The sequence below is a fragment of the Erythranthe guttata genome, chromosome 5 (genome assembly GCF_056151865.1).
Source record: "Erythranthe guttata isolate IM_541 chromosome 5, IM_541, whole genome shotgun sequence".
Classification (NCBI taxonomy): domain Eukaryota; kingdom Viridiplantae; phylum Streptophyta; class Magnoliopsida; order Lamiales; family Phrymaceae; genus Erythranthe; species Erythranthe guttata.
Window position 1 is genome coordinate 14,828,726 of NC_142537.1, and position 16,700 is coordinate 14,845,425.

The window sequence follows — 16,700 nt, forward strand, 5'->3', positions numbered from 1 at the left end:
GATCAGTCCCGGGTGACCGAAACACATACAAACCAAATATTGGTACCGGTTGGATTGTGAGATCAATCAAGCCTACATAATAATAATAATAATAATATGTTTCATAATAGCAAGACATATATTTCAAATCTCATTACAAATATCATTTTCGCCTTCTTTTTAAGATTTATATATATATATATATATATATATATATATATATATATATATATATATATATCAAAGGTAAAAACAATGGCCAAACACACCATCTGAAAACAACCCAATTCAAAAGAAAAATTCAGGCAATTAATTAACTAATTTAACAAGAATTATATATCATCTGATTTCTTAAGACCAACATCAACATCATCCTCCACAGTACTACTCTTCCCGAACAGCTTATGCTCGATATGCTGCGCGAAAGTCCTCGCGGGAAAAAGCGGGGGCTCGGCCTCGGAAACCGTCTCCGGCAGCGGCCGGAGAACAATCCTCTCCTTGGGCGGCTCGCAGAAAACCGCCCAAGAAATCCTCACCTTCTCCTTGTTCACAAGCCCCCTGTGTAGAATACTCTTGTACTTGCCATTGCTGAGAATCTCAACCGTGTCGCCGATGTGCATGATTATCGAATTCGGCACGCATTTTGCGGTGACCCAATTGCCCTCGTAGAAGAGCTGCAAGCCGGGGACCATGTTGTGGAGGATGAAGGTGAGCGCGCTCACGTCGGTGTGGGCTTCGACGCCGAGTGCGAGCTCCGGCTGAGGGCATTTTGGGTAGTAGTTGATCTTCATTTGGAGGATTAGATCATCTGCGCCGCCGGCTTCTTGCTCTAATCTATCCGGTTCTAATCCGAGCCCGGTTGATAGGATTGATAGTATTTTGGTGGTTAGCAACCTTAGCTGCTCCGCGTACTCGGTTGTTGCCGGGCTAGATATATATAAGTAAACCACACACTCTCAATCAATTGATTAAAATTTAAAACACAAATAAATATTTTGCTACGATAATTAAATGAAAAACAAATATCAAGAAAAGTAATTTTCCACTATCAGTTATCCGCTAGCTATGCCACGCACACGGAAACAGCGATACAAACGGACACGGGAAACGACATGTCTGAAAAATGGGAATACAGAAATTTGGGGAAAACATGTAAATATTAAAAGTATAGGGGTATTTTATAAATACGCTATATATTTGCCAAGTATCTATTTGTAGTTGATCGATAAATCATGTAATTAATTAGGGAAGTAACAAAAATATATGAAAAGTTGTTATTCAAATATGTTTATAAGTTTTTAGAAATTGCAAAATGATCCATAAGGTGTCCTCGAGTGTCAGACACGAAACATGTTCGAAATGCGAAAACGTTAAGAGTTGAAATTTTCGCTTTGCATAGATTATCGAACATAAATAAATAATTAAAAAGGCGGAGTGGCACTCACACATAATCAGCCGGATTCTTGGGCCAAATCGACAAGTCCCTCTTCTCCGGCGGGAAAACGCAGTGGAAAAAGTAGTCCTCCCACTCCAGCTGGCCGCTCGCGTTGTTCGCCAGCTTGCTGCCGTACCCCTGCACGTTTCCGGCTGCCTGGTCATTGGCGTACTCCTCCTTCTCCTCTACGGGCAGCTCGAAAAAAGCCCGGCCCGCATTCTTGACCCGTTCCATGAGCTCCTCCGGCACCCCATGGTTGACAAGATGCATCACCCCCCACTCGACCGCCGCCTTCTTCAGCTCCTCGTGGCATTTCAGCCGCGCCTCTTCGTCGCCGGAGCTGACCCCGGCCAAGTCGATAACCGGCAGCTGCGGCCCGTCGGTGACTTTTTCCTCCGCGAAAATGTCACCTATGCTTTTCAGCTCTTCTTCGGTCCTTACGTACTCCTTCGGGATTGTGTCGTTCCCGCTTCGGGCCAAGACTTCCACGCGCGGGCTTGGAGCCATAATTGAAACCATTTTTTTTTATTTTAACTTGAAAATAATTAGGAAAATTAAATATTTGATAATAGAATATTTTTTTTATCTATATATATATATATGAACTTAATTTCATTGTGTGTTAGCGCATATATATAAAGAGAGGTGGGCGTGATTGATTATAAAGAAAAATGGTAGTTGTGTTGACTGGAGAGTGGGGAGTAGGCGCACGAGAGAAACATTGGTTAATCAAATTGCCGCGCATGTGCATAATCTACATACCTACGTGCAAACTACCTGGTGGGTACATTTACTTTCATTTAATTTACAAACAAATAATAGATATTATATTATATATTATACGGTAAATTACGGCCACCCCTGAGGTAAGGTACTTAAGAAAAATACTCTTTTTGTTTGGATTATTACACGTTCATCCTTAGGGTATCAAATTTAACAACTGAATAAGAGATTTTTTTCGTAAGAAAATATATAGTTGAAAGAAATACTTGTAATTACCCAAACAAGAGGAGGTTTTCGTAACTTGACAGGGGTTGATCGTAATTTTCCATATATTATATAGTTAGGCTAGTTCTAAAAAAATGCACTGATATAATACATCATTTATTGAGTCATTATATTTTGGCCAGAATTTATCTTGAATAATTAATTGGTGTTTCGTTTGGCATTTAATTAGATTTGTCTTTAGCATTTTGCTTATTTAAATCTTTATATGGTGCCCCAATTTTCTTTTATCTTTAACTTGCCCTTATACTCTAAAATATAACCTTTATTTTACGTTTGTCCAACTCAAATTTGTTTTTTTATTCTCTCTCGTTCTCTCTTTCTCTACCCCTCTCTTTCCCTCTCTCTTTCCCTCTCTCGTCCTCTTTTTCTCTCTCTCTCTCTCCCACCGGTATCCACTCCATGGCTGAGCTAGGGAGACGCTGGCTATGGCGGTGGTGGTAGCAGTTGTAGAGGCACGGTTACGGCGATAGCTGACATGGCAGCATGATAGTGGTGGACATGGTGGGAGTAGATATGGCGACTGTGATGGCGGTGGTCGAGTATGGCCGTGGTGGTCGCGGTGGTAGTACGGTTATGGAGATAGCGGAGATGTCGGCTTGACGGTGGTTGTTATGATAGGGGTAGATATGGCGGATGCAATGGCGATGGTGGGGTATGCTGGTGGTGTTGGGGCGAATTTAAGGTTGGTTGGGCAAATCTAGGGTTTGGTGGGGCGAAGATGTCTGTGAGTATCTATAAGTGTCTGGCGACTAGGGTTTGAATGAGGAGTTAGGGTTTCAAGATGTTTGCAGATATCTGTGGGTGACTACAAATTACTATGGTTCCTACGGGTATCTACAGATGACTACGACCGAAAAAAAAAATCTTAATTTTTAATATTATGTACAAAAAAATGAAGAAAAAATAGTTTTTTAGTAATGAAAATAAACATATTCTACGTAAAAAATAAAATAATAAAAGTGCTAGATGCAAATTAAAAATGTTAAATAATACTCTAATACACCATAATATATTATAGTATCTTTACAATCTGTTGTAATTTCGAATTTGTGAGTAAAGGGGCATTTTTTAAATGAATTTAATAAAGGATTTGAAACAAATGTTTAGTTAGTCTTGTTATTTAGTTCTAACAAGTTTTGTCACCAATAACTTATATCTTAAGGACCCTATTTTTGAATAGTTTTTCATTAGAATTTAGGGTAAATGGTAAATAGGCACATTACAATGGACTTAAATGCACGTATGTCCAGATAAAAAACAGTTTCGAATAAACTTATTCCCATGTCTTTTGTCTAAAAAAACCCTTCATAATATATTTTTCATCAATTTCATCCGTTATACTCTAACTTCACCGATATTGCACATTGACCCCGAATTTGAATAACTATATCACATTAACCCCAATTTTCACAATTTTTTGAAAAATATATTTTTGTAGAAAATAAATTTTTTTATGAATATTTTTTTTACTGGCCAGATTCCGGCCTAGATTTTTTTTTTTCTGAATTTTTTTTTCCCGTTCGGTCAGCCATTGTTGAAAGCGTTGATTTGTTTTTTATAATTTTTTTTCTGCCTAAAGTACTGTGTTACAACAAAATTATTGGATAAGACAATAATATTAAATGCCAAAAGAGTAATATTACTAATATTACTGTCCCAAACAGTAATATTACGGCCGGAGAGATGGAGACAGTAATATTACGATCTGAGGCAACAATATTGCAGACCAAGACGATAAAATTAATTAATACATTAATATTACTATGTTAACAATAATAGTATTGTCTGAGACAATAATATTACAGTTAGGACGTATTACTCTCTTTGACTACAATAATATTAATGAAAAATATTTAAAACAAAAGTTTTTCAAAAAAAAAAAAAAACCAACACTGGAGACCGGCGGTCAACGACAGCTGACTTGTCGGGAAAAAAAATCAGGAAAAAAATTTAGCAAAAAAAAAAAGTCAACATCTGAGACCGGCTGATGGGGATGGTGGTCAAAATTGGGATCAAAATTGGAACATGGGTCAAAATTGGTCAATTGGTGAAATTGAACTATATTGGGTGTAAATCATGAAATTGGAGTTGAATTAGAGTTTCAAGGAGTTGGGTGTAAATTGGTATATATGAAAGAGTTTTCCTTATTAGCAATAAGTTTGAATGAGATTGATATATTTGCAAGACAAAAAAAATGTCCATTTTTTATTAAATTGTCATGAGACTATTTGTCATTTGCCCTTGAGCCCGTAAAAAATAAAATATTCACCTACAATGCATATTGTTTAGAGATAATATGCAATACCCTCTATAATGGAAAATATTTTGAACTAATAATATTGACTTTAATAATTTTTTCAAATACCTAAATCTCATTTTAAATTAGTGGATCTCCTGGACTTGCGTGAGAAGCCAAAAATACCCTCAGTAAAGATAACTTACATCCAATCCAATTCTTCCCCCTGTTTTCTCGTCCATCACCCCATCTCTCAACTTCATAGTTCTTATTTATTCTCCACCACCATTCTTTCTCCCCCAGTTTTCAACTTCTCTCCACCGCCAGCAAACCACCACTCGGCGATGGCGAACGCTCAGCCACATGCGGCCCCGCTTTTCCTTGCGCAGAGTAGACGAAAAAAGGAGAAAAAAAATTAGTTTTTCTGGAGAAATAATAGTTTTCGTGTAGTGGCGAATCCGAAAAATCTAACCATCGGATCGGTCTGAATTTTGAAAATAGTGTTCAAAACACATCACTAATTTCTGGCCAGTGGAGATCAAAATCGGAACTCTCTAACTATTGATCGAATCATAAAACATTTGTTGCTATTTTCTGTTACTGGAGATTCTAGGCAGCTTGATTGGACGCATTGTTTGGGCAATCAAACCATTGGATGTGGTGATATTTTGGTAGAATATTTCAGGCATATAGTTCTATATTTTGTATGGAGGAGATCAAATTTGGTGGCTTCTAATTCTGGATATTAATTGTGTAAGTAGTCATGTTTGTACTTTATATGCCTCATACTCAAATTCAATTCAATGTTTCAACCTACACTCCGTGAAGTAATAACGACAAAATAATATTTGCCTACTACCTTTCAATCTTAGATGATTCAAAATGCATTCTTCTTCAAACCTCGTGTGTTAATACCCCTTTTTGAAATTGCTCGTGCCCTATTATGTTGACAACATACATGTTGCATGTTTCATTTGGCATCCGATCGGATTGAGTGTAATCATACTTAATTTTTGCGGAGGGTCATAAAGAGTGACTTTTCTCTTCTTTCTTGCATGTGAGGTGTGTTGTGTTTGAGTGTGTCGGAGGATATGTTTTCGACTCAAATTTGACATTTTTGGTTAGAAACTACATTTTATAGGTGCAAAACAAAGAAATTATTTGCAATTTGGTAGTAACCTTTATGTCCAAACCAAGAGGGGAAGCCATGTGTTCGTCATAATCATTGAGAAATTAGTCCTAAATTTTGGGTCTCTCATATAATTTACAAATCATTATACGAAAAAACATAAATTTACCCAGTGTACCAATATAAATTGATTGCCGTGCTAAATGGACTTAATTATTAATTAACATGACACGCACACCAAGCCCAAGCAGGCAAGCACCTCACGTGACTAACACGTGAAAACAACAGTCAAGACACGTGTCATCAACAACACGACAATGCCACGTGGCAAATTCGCAACACTCGAGGAAGAAAGAAAGAACGAAGCAAAGGTCCAAAAACCCAGCAAGATTTTCTTTAGCAAAAATCAAATCAAATAAAAAGCTGTAATAATTTTCCCTCCACACATATTCCTCCCCTCGCCTTATCCTTAACCTCTCACCTCTCCACCATAACCCATCAAATTTCCTCAAATGCCCCCATCCCCAAAATCACACCACCCACTGTTCTCCTTCCACCACCGCCGCCGCCGCCGCCAAAGATGGCCGCCAAGCTTGGGTTCACTGCAGCCAAGCCAAGATTGTTGACCGCCCAGTTCAGAAACCCCTTCGTCTCCGTCTCTTCTTTACCATCCTCTGCTCCTAGAGTCCACTCAATTCAGTTCGGCCCGAGAAAATTATCTCTCCGCCGCAGACTGGTGGTTATTTCTCCCAAGGCCACCGCCGATCAGCCAGGTCAGCTTTCTGCTTCTTAAAACAAATGGTTGTTCAATCAATTTCCATGTATTGATTGAAACTGTAGTTCATTACAAGTGTGATTTAGGTTATTTATGAATAGTTGAATTGGGGATAAATGAATTTCTCCAAATCTCACTATTAGTCCCCCATCTTATTATTTAGTTCCACTTTAGTCCTTCGTGTCTCTGTTGTCTTATTTTCATCTCATTATAGTCCTTCGGCCTATAATTTAGTTAACTTTAACGGAATCTTTTATTTAATGGATGGTATATTCTATTCTTATAATTATTTTAATAAACTATAAACGATATAAGAACATATATAATCGAATTAGTTTTTTTTTAATATTAACATAAAATCATACAAAATATAAGTATATTCAGATGAAGAATATATGTTCTTAAATTCAAGCCATATCAACAAAATAAATCTAAATGATTATTCGTATATATATATATATACCAAGGGACTATAATGAGATGAATTATAACACTGAGGGATGAAAACGAGACAATAGAGATATGAAGGACTAAAGCGGAACTAAATAATAAGATGAGGGACTATTGGTGAAATTTGGCCTTTTTGTTTTCTGATTTGTGTTTATGTGTTTTTGCTATTTTGGAACATGTTAAGACAGACCGGTTTCCAATGCAAAAACGACGGGATTAACGTTTTAGTTTCGAATCGAATCCTATGTTCACTTTCAGGTCAGATCCAAGAAGATGAAGTTGTTGATAGCAACGTATTGCAATACTGCAGTCTCGACAAAAAACAGAAACGAACCATGGGGGAAATGGAGCAAGAATTTCTACAAGCACTTCAGGTAATTAATTCTATCTATATATATATATATATATATATATATATATATATATATATATATATATATATATATATATATATATATATATATATATATACACCTCCGTAAGTATTTTCATAGGCATTGAAATTTGAAACATTTTGTTGTTCGGTAAAAACTATGTTCTCGACTCCTACTTTTGTGGCAGTCTTTCTACTATGAAGGAAAGTCTATCATGTCGAACGAAGAATTCGACAATCTCAAGGAAGAACTAATGTGGGAGGGAAGCAGTGTCGTAATGCTAAGTAATCGAATCGAATCCGTTCAACTCGTGTATCTTATAATATATTACATTTCTCAGTTTTGTGGGCCACGACGTGTTAATTATTTTAATCGGTGAAAATTGCAGGTGCCGATGAACAAAGATTTTTGGAAGCTTCGATGGCTTACGTATCTGGGAATCCAATTTTGTCCGACAAAGACTTCGATGAACTGAAACAGAAACTTAAGGTACTTAAATTTGTTTAAGTCGTCTTGTGTGTATGTATTATGTATTGAACCGATAACATTATATCTATAGACTATAGTCTTCTTCTTTGGGATTGTTTACGTTTTTCTCGATTTTATTAATTTCCTATCTGTTAGCATTTTGTAGAGAGATGGAAGCGATATTGTGGTTGAGGGCCCTCGATGCAGTCTTCGCAGTAGAAAGGTTAGCCAATTCAAACTCGAGCAGAAGTACAATTGTACTTAATCTTGGTTGGTAAAGACGGGATAAAAACGAGAATAAAGTAATTTGGTTGAAATAGAGAAACTAATAAACTTCCGTTGTTCGATCTTTACCATGATCATTTTTTTTAATAGCCTTTTCGTTTGTGAAGTTATTTTGAGAATATTTGACTTTGGAATGTACCTTTTTGTTTATGCCCTAACCAATGATTTACCGAAGAGAGAGAGAGAAAAAAAATCCCGGAAAATTATTTGTTTACGTGTTTCCACTTAAATTTATATAGCTACTATATACTTCAAATATTTGAATTTAATTTTTGGTGATTGCTGCGATTCCTTTTATTGCAGGTTTACAGTGACCTGAACGTTGACTACCTCAAGATGTTTCTTCTGAACGTTCCGGCTGCAGTCGTTGCATTAGGATTGTAAGTTATCCGGTTTTTCTTTTATTAGATTTAAATTAAGAATAAATAAATCTTCTCGTTTCCTTCCGACGAGAGAGCATAATAAAAACCGGAGCTTCAAATATTACTTCATTTTTTTTTTTTTTTTTTTTTTTTTTTTTACTGTAGGTTTTTCTTTCTTGATGATTTGACTGGATTCGAGATCACCTATCTCTTAGAGGTAATAAAAACAAACTAATTTTCACTCTAATTAACTATTGTGCATTTTACATTCTTTTGCACTAATTTAAAAACGTATTGTCTTTTCAGCTTTCGGAGCCGTTCAGTTTCATTTTCACATGGTTTGCGGCTTTGCCCCTCATACTATGGTTATCTTACACGTTCACAAATATCATCGTGAAAGACTTTTTGATCTTAGTGGTAAGTTTTTCTCGAAAAAAGTTTGAAATTTGATTAAATGTTTTTATTAATATTTTTTTTTCGTACGTATATTTTTTTAGGGCCCCTGTCCAAACTGTGGCACAGAGAACACGTCATTCTTCGGTACCATATTGTCCATATCCAGTGGTGGTTCTGTCAACACATTAAAATGTTCAAAGTAATTTACGAGCATTTATTTTTCACGGTGTCTTTTTTTTTTATTTTTTTTTTTTTTATTTTAATGTTCTAACATTGCTACGTTTTAACAGTTGTGAGACCCCACTGGTATATGATTCTAAGACACGGTTGATTACATTGCCTGAAGGAAGCAAGGCATGATAAGGTAAAGCAAAATCATCCTTCTAACTTGTCATTTGAGATTTTAATTTAATTTAATTTTTCTTGAACAAAAAACCGAGTCAACAATTTATTTAGTAACTACAGCTTTTGTAAACGCATCACATTTTAAGACAATCAAGAACAGTCTGAATCTTGAATCTTGATCAGACAACCTTAAGCAGTAAGCTCTTTTTTTCCATTTCTCAAATGTTTTTATTTCAATTTATTTGCGTGCAGGAATTTGTGGTGAAATTTGTAATAAGGATAGCACCTTAGATGAAGACGATCGAAGAAGGGATATTTTATTGTAAATGTACGTACGTAAAATAAAAGATTCGGTGCACGAATTGTTAGTCGAAAGGCTTAATTCGAATGTGATGATTTGTCTTTATACAAATACAGATCCATGTGTGAAAGAAGAGGTGCTTATTGCTTAAGCTTTAACCGTTAAAAAAATTTACACTTGTGATCATATAACAAATAGATTTATAAATATATATTTTTAGAATTAATACTTTTATTTTTGCAACTACTTCATCGCAATCCTCGATTTTTTGTCGAATAATGGATGTGATTTGGAATAATGAGAGCATTGCCAAATTAGTGATTTTAATTTGTTGCACTTATTTGAGCCTGGAATCAACGTGGGCCAATTGATTTGTATGTTGTTCCACTTTTGGTCATCAACAAGGGAGTCGACACGGAATTCCCAATTTTCGTTGATTATGATTCGAAATTTTCCAATTTTGTAACATTCTTTTCTGTCGAATTCCAAAATCCCGATTTCTGGTTTTCAGAATATTTTTTGATTGGGCTTGGAAATATATGCAGACTTTTTAAATGTTCGATTTTCGATCCGATTTCAATCCATAAAAAAAATCTGAATTTCTGACCTATTTTGCTACTATATATATATATATATATATATATATATATATATATATATATATATGAAAAATTAATGAACTATATAATAATTTTTTGCAACCTTCACAAATTGTTGTATTTGTACAAAATTTTTGATAGTTCATGTATTTTCTTTCTTTCTCTATTTCATGTTTTCATTTCATATTTTGAATTCATTATCTGCGATACACTTAGATTATATAGAAGGTTTTTTTTTTTTTTTAGATTTAGAATAAGTCATAGGTTTTGCCAAAAAAAAAAAAAGAATAAGTCATCGGTGAAATGCATGCTATTAATTTTTCATAAAAGTCATAATTATTATTTTTTATTTTTTGCAAATTTTATGGAATTTCCACAAAAAAACATCGAAACTTTTTGTTTTTTTTTTTTCAAAAAACTCGTGTGATTTTCGGGTCCGGGGCATTTTGGAATTGAAATTTGAAGTGATTTTATACTTTTGAAAGTAATAAATTTTTTTTCTGAAGACATCGATTCTAATCCGTTCCATCCGACTTTCATTCCCAATCAATCATTAACATCCATCATTTTCTGAATGAAACGACGTCCACAATCAATTAACCGAAAGAGTAACAAAGACAATAAATCCAATTTTTCATGCAATCCATTCAATTCCAACCCGAAAACGAATCGGTTTCGGACCCTATCCGACCCATACCCGACCCATCCAATTGCAAAATAGTTGTTGGATCCCATCCACTTTACATTTTCTTCATTAATATATGTAAGAAACAAGAAACTAAAACATGCACGCACGTTTTCTAAGACTACGTGGTACAAGATACATTTGTTAGCCTACCAAAAGAACCTTTTGGGATATATCGGGCATTAATTAAAAGTTATAATATTGTTTTGACTTGGAAAAAAATAATTATTGTAACATGTTAGTGAAGGTCACGAAGGCCTACATTAATCATCCTATATAAACATGTTATTTACAAGTCAATTTTAGAAATTCAATTTGAACATACGAAGCTAATTAATTAGAGAGCTAAATATGGCTTCTTCTTCTTTGCTTCATTCTTTGTGCCTTGTTAGCTTCGTCTTGGTGACGGTGGTCGTCGGAACGGCGTCTGCGGCGGCATATTCCCCGCCGGGATTTAGAGCTAGCGCGTGGGAACTTGCCCATGCCACGTTTTACGGTGACAGTGGCGGTTCTGCCAATATGGGTATGATATTATTTTTCGATTTTAAACAACATTTTTTTATTTTTATCCATTTAGCCTTTTTTTTCAATTAAATGGATAACGTGTTAAATTGCGGAGCCATATTTTTATATCAGAGTAAGCTAAAAATATCCAGGTTCCCAAGTAGGTTCCAAAACTTTGTTTTTAGGATTTTTACCAAAAAAAAATAGTATAAAATAAGTAAATATTTATAAAATTTAATTAAAATATCATAAATAAACTCTTTAAATACTAGATATATAACCAAAAAATGATAGGTAAAATATTCCAAAACTCCTACCTTGCTCCTTCCTATTTTAAATTGTGATTTTGGGCGAGTGTACATGTATTACGGGACCTAATAAAATTTACCATGAAATCTAGAAAAAAAACCTAATAAAGTGACTTAAATACCCCTCTTTCAATTGTTTGACTTAAATACCCCTATCTTTAAGACTATTAAGGGCAAAACTGAAAAAAAAAAGTATAATAAACACGTAAATACGCAAACACACACGCGCGCGCACATACATACATATATAGTCTAATGAAAAATACTTGGGATTACATACAACAGGTGCGGCATGTGGGTACGGCAACATGATAAGCAACGGTTACGGGACGAACACGGCGGCGTTGAGTTCGGTGAAGTTTAACAACGGGTACGGTTGCGGGCAGTGCTTCCAGCTCCAGTGCACAAATTCGCCTTTGTGCAATAGAGGTGCTATGGTCACCATCACAGGCACTAATCTATGCCCACCAAATTGGGCACAGGACTCCAACAACGGCGGGTGGTGCAACCCGCCCCGTACCCATTTCGACATGGCCCAGCCCGCTTTCACCAAGATTGCCCAATATAAAGCTGGTATTGTACCCGTCTTGTTCCGCAGGTATTATTCTCCTATATTCTCTAGTTATTATTATATTATCATCTTCATCCTTTTTTTTTTGGGACAAATTACGGCCAATCCTCAAGTATGGCCAAATTACGAAAAAAAAAAATCTCTTGTTTGGGTAATTACAGCCACCCCTCCCATTTTAAATATTTTTTACATAAAATTTACGTAATTCAGTTATTTACCGAACCAAATCGTATATTCATTTCAGCGAACGGTATGAAATGTTGGCGTACGGAAATTTCTGTTCGGTTTTACCGATTTAACATCCCTAAATTTACATCTGAAGGGGTATTTTCGTAAGATAATACATAGTTGAGGTGGGTGTAATTACCCAAACAAGAGGGTTTTTTTTCTTCGTAATTTGAACATAACTCATATGGTGGCCGTAATTTGCCCTTGTGATTATTATGAAAAGGGTAAATAGCATATTTATAAATATACCCCTATATTTTTAATATTTACACGTTTTCCGGAAACTCCTGTATCCCTGTTTTTGTGACATGCCTTTTCCGAGTGTCCGTTGTCCCATTTCCCCGTATCGCCGTTTCTGTGTCCATGCTACATAGTTCAGAAGTCTCTTCATTTTTGACACGTGATTAGTATATCTCCAATAACAGAGTAGCATGCGTGAGAAGCGGGGGGATCAGATTCCAATTCCAGGGGAACGGGTACTGGCTGCTCGTATACGTAATGAACGTCGGAGGGAGCGGTGACGTGGCGAGCATGTGGGTGAAGGGGACGAAGACAAACTGGATAAGCATGAGCCATAACTGGGGAGCTTCTTACCAGGCATTCGCAACACTAGGTGGACAAGCTCTCTCTTTCAAGATTACTTCTTACACTTCTCATGAAACTATTATTGCTTACAATGTTGCCCCTGCCAACTGGCAAGTCGGAATGACTTACGGCGCTTCCGTCAACTTCCGCTGATTAATTCATTATTATTATTATTTGAAATAATAATTATGAGTTATATTTGTGAGTATAAATTGTACACGATATATTATATATCCGCCCCAATTAATCACATGGTTTTTTTTTTTTCTTCTTTTGTTTTTTAAGCTCATTTTGTTTTTGTGATTTTTCGTTTTAATTTCGGGTCTTTGTCGAGTATCTTTTATGGGATGGTTCATTGATCAAAGGATTAATAGTTGGGAGTTATGGGATTACTCTACTAGTATTAGTGATCGACAAAGCTACGGTGTCGATATAAATGGTGCCATCAAATGTTTATATTAGATCGTGACGATATATATATATTTTGTACTTTAATTTGTCATAATTATAAATTCTGTATATTGTCGGTTCCACTCCCGATAGTGTTCACAGACGATCTGGGCAGTCGATGTGATACCGACTATCGGATGAAACTGTCGTGGAAAAATCGATGTTTCATTTTTTTTTTTTTTCTAGTTTTTTTTTTCCTTTCACAATACTGTATTTGTGAAATAAATAGGATGCATTTTGTGACAAAAATGATTGGCTTAAAATATGATCGTAGATATTGTCGCTCTTAATAAACCATTTCGTTCGGTGTACGCCCGTAATCAAGTGTCTATGTGTGTCAATTCTTTTCTTTCTCGTGTACGCGAGGGAAATTTCAAGTAATAATAAATTATAATCGATTGAAAAAGGATAATAATGATAGAATAAACCAAAATAAATTACAATATATAACTTCTATACATCTAGTTAGAATTTTTTTAGTAATGAAAGAACTTGCAAAGTAAACCTTAATTATTGTTTAATATAGTTTGTAAACTATACGAGAAACGTAATTTAGTATAGTAGACATAAATCATGTCTGATAAATTCAACATAAAGAAACATTGGACAAAAATATTAGAACTCACATAATCTCTTGCTCCACCAACTAGCTGACCTTAGCGGGGGTTGAATATATATATATATATATATATCATATGATATTCTTGGTCGAAAGACATTCACAAATAAAAAAAGAAAAAAGAAAAAGAAACATATAATTGAAGGGATATGGTCCCACATAGAGGTGGAGTGGGAGACATGTAATGAAACACAAGTATTAATTAATTATTAATCCAAGGATCATCATCTTCATTAATCCAAGCACGCCTTATATGAATTATGATGATCGATTCCCCTTTTTTCTTACTTACCCCTTTTGTTGACTTCATTCAATCATCATCTATTTTATCAATATCCCACGCTCCAAAAATTACTCATCCACTCTCTATAATTTAATTCATATATATATTACATCAGCTACAGTGTAAATTACTATACTATTATACGAGAGTCTAAGTTTACTATATGATAACTGTGACTACAGGTTGTTTCAGGTATTGTCACTGGTTTAGGGTTTTGCTGAAATTTTCTCAAAATGTGATAAATTATATATTCTGGGACGATAGTCCCAATATTTTGTACCTTTTAATTTAGTCTATTTCGGAACGAATGTTGTCTGATAACTCAAAGCTTAAATGTTGTAGTTCTTTTTGAGTTGAATTTTCAATGCCACTTGAACCAGGACATTCCGATATCATATGACTGAGTTATGGTCAAAACCGTAGATACTGCCAAAGTTGTTATATGATTTCGTCTCCCAACTTTGATTTTCCGTTCAAACTCATATATTTCCACCATTATTCATTTACTTATCCATGGTTATCTTACCTTATAAAATAGGATTAAATATGAATTGCACCATGTACTATCATCAGTATCGCATATACCCACTTTACTATGAAATGCGATAAAGTGGCCTCGTCTGTTAAGCCATGTTAAAGAATCCGTGCCTACAAAATACTAACAATACCAAAAAACACATGGCACATGATATTATAAATGCAATTTTCCGAAAAGGTTTATTTTCAAAATTATCTCACAAATCAAAATCGGAATCTTATATGTAATCCAATTTTAATCCCAAAGAAATCGAAAAAATCATAAACCAAAATCTCATACGTATTCAAAAAAAAATAAAATTGGAACAATCGGAAAAATCAAAATTCTTGAAATTCAAAATGAAAAAAAAATATTATTTAAAAATCGAAAATTTTCTAATCAAATCGACAAAATTCAAAAATAACAATTTCCACCCTTTAACTCAAACACAACACATTTCCATTACCAAGGTATAAGAAGCCCCTGTAACCACAGTTAACTTAATCACACAAGAAAGGAAAAATAAAAAACAAAGCTCCTCCATTTCATTCATGCTTGAATCATAAGATAAATCCACACTCCATCATCAAAATCACAATCTTTATTTAAAAATGGGATTCCTCTTTTCCCTCATCACTCTAACAATATTCCTCTCACTACAAACCTCAAAATCAGATCAAAATCAACACCTTCTTCTTGATCAAATAATCAAAGACTACACATTCAAATCATACACCACAAACTCCAAAACCGGCAAACTCCACGCCATCAATCTACCGTCCAATCTCTCGGGCGTAAAAGCCGACGCAATAAAACTGCGCTGCGGCAGTCTTCAAAGATACGGCGCCAAGATTCAAGAATTCCGATTAAGCAGCGGATTAAATATCCGCCCTTGCGCCAAACGAGTCATCCTCCTACGACAGAACCTCGGGTCTAACTGGTCGTCCATCTACTACAACAGCTACAAGTTATCGTCAGCGTATCAACTCATTGCACCTGTCTTAGCCCTACTAGCTTACACCGGTCCCGGCAAAAACGTCAGCACTATCGAAATGCCAGCTGGCAAAAACCCGATTGCTATCGACTTCAGCAGCACCGAATTTCTCAACGACACGTCACCTGCAGGGATAATAAGCCCTTTATGTGTTAGGTTCGACGAAAATGGGAAGATCACTTTCTTGAACCGAACGGGGCCTAACAACGTGTGCGTTTCGACTAGTAACGGCTACTTCGGGTTGGTGGCGGAAATGCCGTTGTATATGACGGCCGCGTTGAAGAGCGGCGGGAAAGAGGTCGGAAAGTGGAAGATAGTGACGGTGGGCTCGATCGGAGGCGCGTTGGGGGCGGCGCTACTGAGTTTGCTGACGATAGCGATGTTTGTGAACGCGAAGAAGAAGATCAAGAAGGAGGAGATGGATGAGTTGGAGAGAAGGGCTTATGAAGAGGAGGCTCTACGAGTTTCCATGGTTGGCCATGTCAGGGGTAATTCTGGTAATTCATGTACGAGGACTATTGTGCCCACTATTCACCATTATTATCATGACTGTAATAAATAAACATCCTCGTTCTTGAATTATTTATTTTTTGTCCAAGTTATTTGTTTTTTTTTATGATTCTTGAAAGTTAATTTAGCTACATATGATTCAGAAAAGAAAACATGTGACATTAATTAATTAGTTATTCTTCATTAGTTCTGCTGATCTGACTTGACTGGTTTACGTTTCTGCTATTCGAATAACAAGATGCACGGACACGGTGATACAGCATTTCCAAAAAAAACTAGGATACGGACGCGCAGGGATATGTGT

The 16,700-nt window shown here is 35.5% G+C and overlaps 4 protein-coding genes across 5 annotated transcripts; 3 read left to right on the top strand and 1 right to left on the bottom strand.

Moving 5' to 3' along the window:
• Positions 1-252: 252 nt before the first annotated feature.
• Positions 253-2,022, bottom strand: LDOX (leucoanthocyanidin dioxygenase). Its single transcript, XM_012991981.2, has 2 exons — positions 1,425-2,022; positions 253-906 (listed from the first exon to the last, which is right to left on the bottom strand). The coding sequence occupies exons 1-2, from the start codon at positions 1,931-1,933 to the stop codon at positions 312-314; spliced, it is 1,104 nt and encodes a 367-aa protein (XP_012847435.2). The 5' UTR covers positions 1,934-2,022; the 3' UTR covers positions 253-311.
• Positions 2,023-4,886: 2,864 nt separating this feature from the next.
• On the top strand, positions 4,887-9,769 carry LOC105967383 (PGR5-like protein 1A, chloroplastic). Of its 2 annotated transcripts, XM_088817742.1 has the most exons (12): positions 4,887-5,411; positions 6,076-6,560; positions 7,271-7,386; positions 7,574-7,670; positions 7,775-7,875; positions 8,021-8,077; positions 8,443-8,519; positions 8,667-8,718; positions 8,808-8,918; positions 8,999-9,096; positions 9,188-9,261; positions 9,495-9,769. In XM_088817742.1, the coding sequence occupies exons 2-11, from the start codon at positions 6,368-6,370 to the stop codon at positions 9,255-9,257; spliced, it is 972 nt and encodes a 323-aa protein (XP_088673868.1). In that variant the 5' UTR covers positions 4,887-5,411; positions 6,076-6,367; the 3' UTR covers positions 9,258-9,261; positions 9,495-9,769. The 2 variants fall into 2 exon arrangements, with proteins under 2 accessions (XP_088673868.1, XP_088673869.1); XM_088817743.1 differs by lacking the exons at positions 4,887-5,411; positions 9,495-9,769 and having other exon boundaries at positions 6,207-6,560; positions 9,188-9,262.
• A 1,340-nt stretch (positions 9,770-11,109) lies between these two features.
• EXPA7 (expansin A7) lies at positions 11,110-13,288 on the top strand. The gene is made up of 3 exons (XM_012998928.2): positions 11,110-11,350; positions 11,925-12,237; positions 12,864-13,288. Exons 1-3 carry the CDS (start codon positions 11,179-11,181, stop codon positions 13,174-13,176), a joined length of 798 nt encoding a protein of 265 aa, XP_012854382.2. The 5' UTR covers positions 11,110-11,178; the 3' UTR covers positions 13,177-13,288.
• Positions 13,289-15,390: 2,102 nt separating this feature from the next.
• LOC105958561 (uncharacterized) lies at positions 15,391-16,484 on the top strand. Its single transcript, XM_088817740.1, has one exon. It carries the CDS (start codon positions 15,504-15,506, stop codon positions 16,446-16,448), a length of 945 nt encoding a protein of 314 aa, XP_088673866.1. The 5' UTR covers positions 15,391-15,503; the 3' UTR covers positions 16,449-16,484.
• Positions 16,485-16,700: the final 216 nt, after the last annotated feature.

What these genes read in the sequence shown, in the direction of transcription:
- LDOX (XM_012991981.2), bottom strand. Translation starts at nt 1,933, where the DNA reads ATGGTTTCAATTATGGCTCCAAGCCCGCGCGTGGAAGTCTTGGCCCGA. An exon ending in AAGAATCCGGCTGATTATGT is followed by an intron (nt 907 to 1,424) that starts GTGAGTGCCACT and finishes ATATATATCTAG; the next exon opens with CCCGGCAACAACCGAGTACG.
- LOC105967383 (XM_088817742.1), top strand. Translation starts at nt 6,368, where the DNA reads ATGGCCGCCAAGCTTGGGTTCACTGCAGCCAAGCCAAGATTGTTGACC. An exon ending in AAGCAGTGTCGTAATGCTAA is followed by an intron (nt 7,671 to 7,774) that starts GTAATCGAATCG and finishes TGAAAATTGCAG; the next exon opens with GTGCCGATGAACAAAGATTT. An exon ending in GCAGTCTTCGCAGTAGAAAG is followed by an intron (nt 8,078 to 8,442) that starts GTTAGCCAATTC and finishes CTTTTATTGCAG; the next exon opens with GTTTACAGTGACCTGAACGT.
- EXPA7 (XM_012998928.2), top strand. Translation starts at nt 11,179, where the DNA reads ATGGCTTCTTCTTCTTTGCTTCATTCTTTGTGCCTTGTTAGCTTCGTC. An exon ending in TGGCGGTTCTGCCAATATGG is followed by an intron (nt 11,351 to 11,924) that starts GTATGATATTAT and finishes TACATACAACAG; the next exon opens with GTGCGGCATGTGGGTACGGC. An exon ending in GTACCCGTCTTGTTCCGCAG is followed by an intron (nt 12,238 to 12,863) that starts GTATTATTCTCC and finishes CTCCAATAACAG; the next exon opens with AGTAGCATGCGTGAGAAGCG.
- LOC105958561 (XM_088817740.1), top strand. Translation starts at nt 15,504, where the DNA reads ATGGGATTCCTCTTTTCCCTCATCACTCTAACAATATTCCTCTCACTA.